Source organism: Branchiostoma belcheri, unplaced genomic scaffold (genome assembly GCF_001625305.1).
Source record: "Branchiostoma belcheri isolate BF01 breed outbred unplaced genomic scaffold, Haploidv18h27 scaffold3, whole genome shotgun sequence".
NCBI lineage: Eukaryota > Metazoa > Chordata > Leptocardii > Amphioxiformes > Branchiostomatidae > Branchiostoma > Branchiostoma belcheri.
The window spans coordinates 2220078-2229663 of NW_017803909.1; the positions used below are offsets into that span (position 1 = coordinate 2220078).

Below are 9586 nucleotides of genomic sequence, written 5' to 3' on the forward strand. Positions count from 1 at the left end.
CAGTTACTAGTACGTGCCTCAACTCGCGTACACTCGGTGTAACATTTATGTAATATTATGTTACATAATCACAGCGCTTTAAGGCTATAGGTGTATAATATAATTAGGCTAAGTCATGTTGTGAACAAATGGTCCAAAATAGAGGTATACGTCTGATAGAAATACCACACAATATATACAGGAGTTGCTGGAATTATACAGCAAAAATAAACAGAATTCAAGTTCAGCTAGTTGAAGCAGAAATGAAAGCTCAGCAGAAAGGCGAGCTCAGAAGTGTCGCGCGTATGGGAATTTGAATAACGCGACCCTGCTGGTCCTGTTGCGAGGAAACAAAATACTTACGGCTTTTCGTAAAACTCTCGTCTATCTTTCTCTGCTTCTTTTTGCTTCTTAACCTTCTCCCTATCTTCTACAGAAGACGTTGACTTCGTCCGACGGTGAAGCTTTCGTTCTTCCGCGGTTGTTGCCATTTTGCTCATTTGCATGTGACCTATGACCTCACACAAGGCATGACGGAAGCCACCCTTCCCATGGTGCACTGCGAACAAAGATGGCTTCCGTGGTGAAGTAATCTGCGTTCGTGGACAAATTTCCTCGAATTTTCACGACTTTTTCGGACTTTACCAACAATTTTGGGATGTGGAGATGTCGGAGGAAAAGGGCCGATGTCGCTGAGCTCAAAGAAAGGGAAGATTCGTGGTAAGAAGAAGGGGCTTTCGAAGAGGAAAGGTATGGTCTTTCGAAACGCAACATATTTTTCTCCGTCTACCGTTACCTACCGTTTCGTCAAGAGATGATCAAGGCTATAGGCTAAAGATATAAGTAGGATACTGATCGGATGATAGCATATGAAGGTTGGTCATGAGTCAGAAAGGTAGATAAGATCTGAAAGGGAAAGAAAAGTGCTGTGTTCTAAGTTCTTTTATCTTCATGTGCAAAGAAACAAATGATTTTTAACGTACAAAATCTGTTCGTTTCGATCTATCAAGACCCCGCCCCCACGGCTGGGCGTGTTACATACGTGTGAGGAGGATGGTGAATCACACATTCACACAGACAGAATCACTCTGGTAAAATCGAACGACAATCTTCGGAAAATCTGAGAGCAGTAAGAGCTGCTTGAATGTGTTGTTCACATTAACGTGACACGCAGTGAGTTTAAACAAATTATCCCAGTGAGGCAACACAACCCGTTATCAGTCTCAGATCCTAATCTATTATTCATGATTGTCTAGACTATGGACTTTGTGAGGAGGTGAAATTGCATTTAGACCCATTTTGATGATGCAATCAGATAGCTCGCTACTTGACCTGTTGTACATGATAATGTAACCATTCACAAAATGTCTGACATAGTTATGACATAGTTGAAAAGAAATTATGGTAACTGAAGCAGGGTAGCTTCTGGAGCTTCCCATGAGTACAAATATTGCTATTATTGAGTTCATTTTAGAATTATTAGATTTTACAAAGTATGTTATCTTGATGGGCCATAGAATGGTACCATGTCCCCATGATGAGTCATTTGTTGTATGTCTACAGTCAAGTCACTCAAACAATTATCACGTCTCCACAGCTAATAAGAGTGCTTTTCTACAGTAACTGTGATTACAAAGTGCAGAAACCTGTATCCCTGCAAATGTTATATAAATGCATCCAACATTTATTTTTACATCTGATCATGCAGGAAGCACAGGTAGCAGTGGTAGCCATGGCAGTGCAGACCTTAAGATCCCCACGGATAAGAAGCACAAGGCCAAGGCCATACAGGAAGCCATACGCAGTGATCCCCCGGACATCGCAAACCTCAGGAGGCTGGCCATCAGCGATGGCGGTCTACTCCGAGATGACCTGCGACGAAAAGCCTGGCCAAAACTGATGAACGTCAACGTGTTTGAGATTCCTCCCAAGCCAGGTATGTGTCTGTCTCTCCTACTACTAGTCATGTTTGTCTTGGCTAGAGACTGAAGTGCAGCAGATTGATTAGAAGCAGAAACTTACTTGTCACTTGGAACTTCTATTTGGTTTGATTCTGCCACATTGACAAAGTAGCCTGACTAAATCTGTGCTCCTAGCGGCCGGCCCGGTATTACACCAGCCGCCCCCAGATGCTTACAGCTATCTGGCATCAAGCTTCTGGGGGGTGGCTGGTGTAATACCGGGCCGGCCGCTAGGAGCGCAGATATAGTCAGGCTAATTGACAAAGTACACTGCTTGGAGGATATGGACAAGTTTACAACAGATAAATGTACAACAGAACACTACAAAATGCTGTAAGTTGGAGCAAAATTCCTACTTCACAGTACTGATGAAATGTTCATAACTTGGTCGTAAAGTGCAATAAAATGAATTTTTCACAGTATACTCTTCTCATTTTCCAGCCAACATAAAAGCCCACAGGGACTACCGACAAGTTGTTCTTGATGTGGAGAGATCAATGAGAAGATTCCCAACCAGTGAGTATTAAACATCCTTGATAGTTTATTTTTTGTTGCTATGCTTTGAGAGTAATGAGAACAATCTATATATTACCTTTCTGCCTATTGAGATCTAATTCAGAACTAATGCTGTTGTCTGACTGTACTTGATATGTGGATTTGCTTTTCAGACATGAAGGAAGAACAGAGGTTAAGACTACAGGACCAACTGGTGGACATCATTCTCAGAGTTCTTGTCAGACACCCAGAGCTTCACTACTATCAGGTTTGTAGAATAGGATTCTCAAAAACTTGTACTTGAATGTGATCTAGATTATCATTTTTCTAAGCCCACCATATCATAAGATTAAGGGATCTAAAGGTTTGATCTACTTGATATCAGAATCTGCTACATGTACTTATCTTAGTCCTTTATCCCATTATCAATACCAAGAGGGGTGTTGGTATTCCAAAGACGGTATCAGTTCTGGTCCACAAAGCTTTTAAATCCGAGTCATTACCAGAAGGGAAAGGGTTGAGCTAGGCCTAGTGCATTGATTGTTAAAGACTACTGTCTCCTCTTCATATTATTACTGACTGGCCTTAAGAAAATAAAACAGTAATACATGTAGTAATATACTGTTACATACCGGTACCTCTTATATTCTAGATGCTGATGACATTGTTGTTCTTCCTAGGGCTACCACGATATCTGTGTGACCTTCCTGTTGGTAGTAGGAGAGGATCTTGCCTTTGCCATCATGGACAAACTATCAGAGTACCATCTGAGGTAGGTTCTCATTATACATTACAGTTTCCTTTTTTTTACAGACATCAAACTGTCGTTCGGTAAGTTACATGATTATCTTCAAGGCATTTTGTTGCTTTGTCATTGCTGTTGCATATTATAGTGTATAGTTGTGCTTTATGGTAGTTCATTAGTATGAAATTTTTGTTACCGTCACTAGGGACTTCATGGATGAGTCTATGGACAGGACACGTCACATCCTGGGCTACCTCATGCCAATAGTGGGTAAAGCCCACCCTGAACTAAGGGAATTTCTGGAAAGGTATGGAAAAATATCCCATTTTTTTTGCCTGTTCTAGAGAGTGGGATGAAGGATGTACATGTAAGAGAGCAGGACTCAAAGGAAGAGGGTGTAAACTTTTTGTATAGAACAGTCTACCTGTAAACTGTTCCATTTTTCTTAAAAGAATGGTTCAACTAATGCTGTTTATTATGTCACCCAAACAGGTCAGATGTGGGCACCATCTTTGCCCTGAGCTGGTTAATCACATGGTACGGCCACGTTCTCACAGACATCAGGCACATTGTCCGGTTATATGACTTCTTCCTGGCCTGCCATCCCCTCATGCCCATCTACCTAGCAGCACAGGTCAGTCTTTTAATACTTTATTAACTACACTTGCCTGGTGTTATCATTACCTACTGCTTGTCATGAAGATAGGCCCTAAGTGTTTGAGATATATTTCATGAACCCCAAGGCAGATACACAGTAATGACATTCATCAGCTGAAGTTTGAATGGGTCTTCACAAGTAGTCACTGTGGTATAGTGCATACTAGTTGGCAATGCTTCCACCTGTTTGTCAGATTGATGCCATACAGTACAGTTGAGATAGGTACTGATGAAAATCATCCCCCTTTAACCCCACAGATAGTCCTGTACAGAAGTGAAGACATCCTGAGAGTGGACTGTGAGATGACCATGGTGCACCACACCCTGTCCCGCCTGCCCGAGGACCTGCCGTTTGAACACCTGGTCAGTCGTGCAGGGGACCTGTTCATCCAGTACCCACCCTCCATGCTGGCCAAGGAGGCAGAGCTGGAGTTCTTATCCAGGTCAGTCCTTAGGAAACATGAGTTCATGTTTTGGTCTAAGTCATCTTTCTTGATGATATTTTACCACAAATTATGAAGTGTCTAATACCAATGGCTTCAGCTATACCAGCACTTGAGCAGTTGAGTAAAACCTACGGTATATGCTACTTTAAATACATAAACAATAGGCCATGATTTGTATGTTTGATAGTGTATACACCCAGTATACTACTAGTATCTGTATCAGCTTAGATGAGTGTTATATTGAGTTTGCATTGTCCTATTTATTCCCCTTTCAAAACAGCACCACAATCAGTTGTTATGAGGACTTTGAGATGGCCACCAATCAGAAACCAGATACTGTGCTTCGGCGGCGGCGGCGATTTGGCAACGGTACCGCACAGAACGGGGACGTGAAGACGGTACAACTCCGAAAGCCGACAAACCTGGCGCTGAAGTTTGCAGTATGGGCCATTTCTGCCTCCCTTGGTGCAGCTGCACTTGCTGTAGTCAATGTAGTAAATGAATGGTTTTAGGTGTATGCTCTAACATACGCTACAAAACACAGGCATATGTAACTATTAAATCTGAAAGACCAGGATATAGTGATGTCTTTCTACATGATCTCCAAAGCAAGATGTGTATATATCAGATAATCTATGATATGAAATATGGTCTTTGTTTCAATTGTGGAAAATGGACGATGAAGTGAGAGTTAACAGACAATGCTGAAGTTCAGGTTGTACATGTAGCTGAGAAAGTGTATGAAACTAAAAGTTTGATGATGATGGTATCTTAGGTTGATGGGCTGAGAGAAGACTATCATAAGATGTCGACTAAAAAAGGTGGAGAAAGAGCCATTATGAAATTGTGTGTTGACAAGTATCTAATTGTGTCCATATTCACATTTGTAAATAGTGAAAATTCCATTGCCCATGGTTACATTTTAACTGTTTGTGTTGTTGTTGAACCTCTGTAGTCTGTACTGTATAGTTGCTAGCATATGATTGAAGCAACACTGTAGCCACAACAGCATTCCTATGTCTTACTTGTGCAATGAGTTTTTTGCCATTTTTAAAAGCCACCAGTTTCTCAGATTGTAATCTTCTTGGGGTGGTAAGAAAAATTTCTGTGGAAACTGCATGTAGATGTACTGTTACAGTCATGTGAAGAAAGGTTCACGGTGTATATTTTATAGAACTATACATTGTCTAAGCACAGGCAATGTTTTGGAACCAAAGATGTTAGATATGCCATGCGAGCGGACTGGATTAACATTGGCATGTGCACTATTTAGTTTAGTTACAAGTTAATGATTATTCAGAGCTTGCAACAAAGGCTTCCAGTTCCTGTTAAGTGTACAGAATTTAACTATTTGTGCTCCACTATGAAAGACTATGTCCAGACATAATTATGTGTTTAACTCAATTACAGGATGCTGCTGTTTTAAAATACAATGTATTATGTCATTTAATGGTGTTTTTGTCATTGTTGGGGTTTACACAGTCATGCGTACAAGTATCATTGGCATTGCATATGCTGTATACAGTAAGTGTATGTTTTGATATGTGGGAGGAAGTAATTGTGATACTGTCATGCAAATATATTAGAAAAGGGGAACAAAAACCTCATGTTATAAAGCCATTTTATCAGGACCATAATTTGTGCAATGTTTGTGTTGATTGCAAGTGTGTGTGACTACAGTATCTCCACATGGTAAGTGATTGGGGCCAAGTGCTTAGTGTTGTAATGGATACTGGAAGGACATGATGTTTTTAATGAATCAGATTTGGTCAACCAGTTAACACAGTATTTTACTTGTCTCAGTACTGCAATGTTTTTTTTTTACAAGTAGCATTTATGACAGCAGTTATCCTAACTGTATTGATAACATTATTACAGTAATGGTCAATTTGGATTAGATATTCATGATCAAAAGTCACATTAGCCAACAAAACAATTCTGAATAGTGTGGCAACTGAAAATATAGAAATTGCATGTCTACAGAAGATATTGTCATGCCTAGTTCTTGGTTGAGGCCAGTTTGTTCATGACATACATGCTTAAATGTGTATGACATGCATTAGAGTTAAAGGTATGTTTTCACATACCATTCCCATACCAGGGGAGGTATGCACAACTGCCAGAAACAACATCCACAATTCCACATAATCACAAGAAGACCACTCCGTTCTTTTAACACACTTTATTGCACCATACCATACTTCCATATACTGTATGTCTGTAGTACTAATATGTTTGTTACCTGGTCTAATCTCTATATCTTGCCAATTTGTTACATTTCTGGGTAGTGAGACCTGCTTGCATTGGTGCATTGTAAAAGCAGCCAAAATGCTGTGTGTTTTGTGCATTACTATTGTTTTCTCTGAGCAATAAGACTACACCAACATTCAAACTACACACTATCAGATACTGCATAAGAAGGGTTTGTTCCTGATACCTTATACCCTTGGAATAGCAAATGCAACACCAGCAAGACAAACACTTTGCACAAGTCTTGAAAAACATTAACCATTTTTTTCTGTAAAATAGAACTTCTCCAAAAATATAGAATATGTCCACCTCACTGAATAAATACACACCCTGTTCTTGTATTCTGAAAATGTACATCCAAAATTCCAAATGCCAACCTGTATCAAAATCAATCTGTCACTACTCATCACCAATATCTCGAAATTTTCTCTCCACCTTGGTCAATTCCTACATCATTGAGTACTAGACAATAACTTAAGGCACTTTCAGTTTGATCACCAGGCCCTTATAACTTACATGGTACAGACTTAGCTATCCCTGAACCTGGAATGTGTTGAATGAGTTCTAAAATTGTAATTTGGAAGAGCCCAGTGGAGCTTTAAAATGTTTTGCATAGATTACACTACAATATCCTTGCTTGCACTTAACGTGTAATTGGTGACTTTAACATGCTAATTAAGTGCTTACAGGTGGCAAATAAATGAATTGATACTTAGGCCTGATTTACACAGGGCAAAAAATATCATTTGGCCTGCACTGAACGAAGCGGCACCATGTTCGACGCAGGCCAAATGATATTTTGCCCCGTGCTAACCGGCCCTAACTCTTTGGTCCTCTGACTTTGGGGAACATTGAAACTGATCTGTCATTACAAGGCCGGCACACTGTATCACATCTACATCAAAGCTCTGTGTGCTCAGTGTGCTTGTGAACTTTGACTTCAGGTTTACTGAGCCTGGAGCCTTCAGTGGGGATGTCCTCCTCCAACTCCTCTGGCTCCTCATCTTCAGGCTCGTGCTCGTCTGACTGTACAAACTCCCCGTGATCGTGAACATCTGTCTTCTGTTTGGCAGAGTCTCCCTCTACATCCAGGAAGGTCAGGAAGTCATAGCCAGGCATCATGGGACCCCACAGCTCCTCCTCTAGTTCACCTATGGAGACACAAAGAAAATGCTTCATTTGAACTAATAAGTCGAGAGGAAGCCAAAGGCAAAGGTCTTCACCTTCATCTTGCCCCATCCTCGTCTGGAGGGTCAGGGACTGTGGTAGCGTGCAGTACAAGCTTCCGCCATCCATCTCTGTCCTTGGCCTTAGTGCCGTAATATGTACAGTACAATGTATGTGACTTTCATAACATGTTCTATGCTAGGCTGACATAAAACAATAACTGTCAGCAAGGAGCTTTCAACTGTTGAAAGCTCCCTGCTGTCAGTTTTCATGTTGGCCACTTAGTCAAGTCTTGCTACAATATGTAGTTTTTCTGTTGTTTATGTTGACATTTAACAACCTTTAAATGGTATAAAGCTGTAGTTCTCTACAATGTGTATTCATATAATCAAAGATCTAATTCAAATTGTTTAACAGTAACTGTTGCAGGACAGAGACAACTGGACTCACTGTTAGCCAAGATGTCGCCTTTCTCACAGCCACGGACCCAGGAAGTCACCTTGTCCTTGGAGAGGTCATTAGGGTAGGGGTACTCAAACACTCCTCCCTATAGGGACACATGCATCAGGTCAGGAAATGCACTGTGTTCAATGCAATTTTACAACAGCACAAGACAATAAATTTGCATCGCTTAAAGGACGTTCTTGCACTCTCACCGTCTTGTGCTGAATCATGACCAGGGCAGGGAGACCAGCGTTTGGTGCATAGGACTGGAGAAGGTCTGCTCCCAAGGAGTCTGCAGTGAACCTGGAGAGGATTGTAAGGAAGAAATGAAACAATATACACTACCATCACATGCTTCATTCAGTAGTTTGGTGTCTTTAGTTGATGGATACATCACAGGGACATGTTAATGTTGAGGAATTTGCCAACTAGAGACAACAATTCTATCCTACATAATGGTAAAGCTGTTCTGTCCAGTTTATGGCATTCTGTGCCTGCAAAGTTTAAGTAAATGGACCAAATATTCTACAAAAATCAGTCAGTTTTGTTTGGAATCTATACACAAGCATGTCAGAAATGTTGTCACTTACACATTCATCTGGCAGAAAATAACAGGAAGTTCTTCCGTCGCAGCAATCTGACCAATAGACTCCAGCTCTTCCCCCCTCCCTCCAAACAGAATCACAAATGGTTTGTCTTGGATGAAGAATGAGGGAAAGTTCTTTGCAGTCAGCTCAGGCTAGAAAAAATACAAAAAGAGGTTAAACTTAACAAACATGATCAACCTATAAGAAATCAATTCTTATGGAGTAAATGCTCTCTAAATTCTGGATTCTGAATCATACTCAGCCACTCAAGCCAAAAGTTGTGTTAACCATATACTAATTCAACTGTGGTATGAGATGTCTCATGTTTAGACTTAATCTGTATGCTTTAGTTCTTCTGACATCATAGCTAACATATCTCTCTCACAACTTGCTATTTCATCAAGCACAGAAAAAATATTCAGTATGGTCTATCCTATTGTCAAATATATGAAACTTTTCTGGTTGTTAGGCCATGTTGATTTGATTATATGGATGACATCCGCGCGCGCATGAATTTTCGGCCGTTTCCAAAAAAAAAAAAGTTTTCAACCATACTGTAAATCGTGCAAAACAGTTGCTAAATGAGCAAAAATATACCATAAGTTGCAAGGAAAACATTTAGAAACCATACCAATGTCGTAGAATGCCAAAATCAAAGGAAAAAAGACAAAAATGTAAAGAAATGAATTTGAAGAGTAGATTATTCGCCATAACATATTCTGTGCCATTTGTTCAACCTTCATGAACACGTAGATTTCATAGTGAAAGCAACTTTTTTTTTTGCAAACCTTTTTTTCTTATTCGCACGCGCGCATCAGTTTTGGGGTTCCCAGAGGATGTCATCCATATAATCAA

General features: G+C 40.3%; 2 protein-coding genes across 4 annotated transcripts in view; one reads left to right on the forward strand and one right to left on the reverse strand.

Annotated features, from left to right (window-relative positions):
• The first annotated feature begins 515 nt into the window (after positions 1-515).
• The window catches only part of LOC109473707 (TBC1 domain family member 20-like), a 15739-nt gene continuing 6668 nt past the window's right edge, over positions 516-9586 (forward strand). Inside the window, exons 1-9 of one of the 2 annotated variants that reach the window (XR_002140443.1) lie at positions 516-729; positions 1688-1915; positions 2382-2456; positions 2609-2703; positions 3116-3207; positions 3386-3487; positions 3673-3814; positions 4096-4280; positions 4564-5837. Coding sequence is in view for 1 of the 2 variants with exons in the window: in XM_019773681.1 (XP_019629240.1) it covers positions 666-729; positions 1688-1915; positions 2382-2456; positions 2609-2703; positions 3116-3207; positions 3386-3487; positions 3673-3814; positions 4096-4280; positions 4564-4795 (1215 nt within the window). In the remaining variant the exon portion in view is untranslated. Of the gene's footprint in view, positions 730-1687; positions 1916-2381; positions 2457-2608; positions 2704-3115; positions 3208-3385; positions 3488-3672; positions 3815-4095; positions 4281-4563; positions 6063-9586 lie in introns of those variants that run through there. The other variant, XM_019773681.1, reaches the window with a different exon arrangement.
• The window catches only part of LOC109473704 (thioredoxin domain-containing protein 16-like), a 19507-nt gene continuing 16371 nt past the window's right edge, over positions 6451-9586 (reverse strand). Inside the window, exons 17-20 of one of the 2 annotated variants that reach the window (XM_019773671.1) lie at positions 8735-8883; positions 8357-8447; positions 8151-8247; positions 6451-7684 (exon numbers count right to left, since the gene is read on the reverse strand). In XM_019773671.1, coding sequence (XP_019629230.1) covers positions 7434-7684; positions 8151-8247; positions 8357-8447; positions 8735-8883 — 588 coding nt within the window. In that variant the 3' untranslated portion in view covers positions 6451-7433. The remainder of the gene's footprint in view (positions 7685-8150; positions 8248-8356; positions 8448-8734; positions 8884-9586) is intronic. The other variant, XM_019773672.1, reaches the window with a different exon arrangement.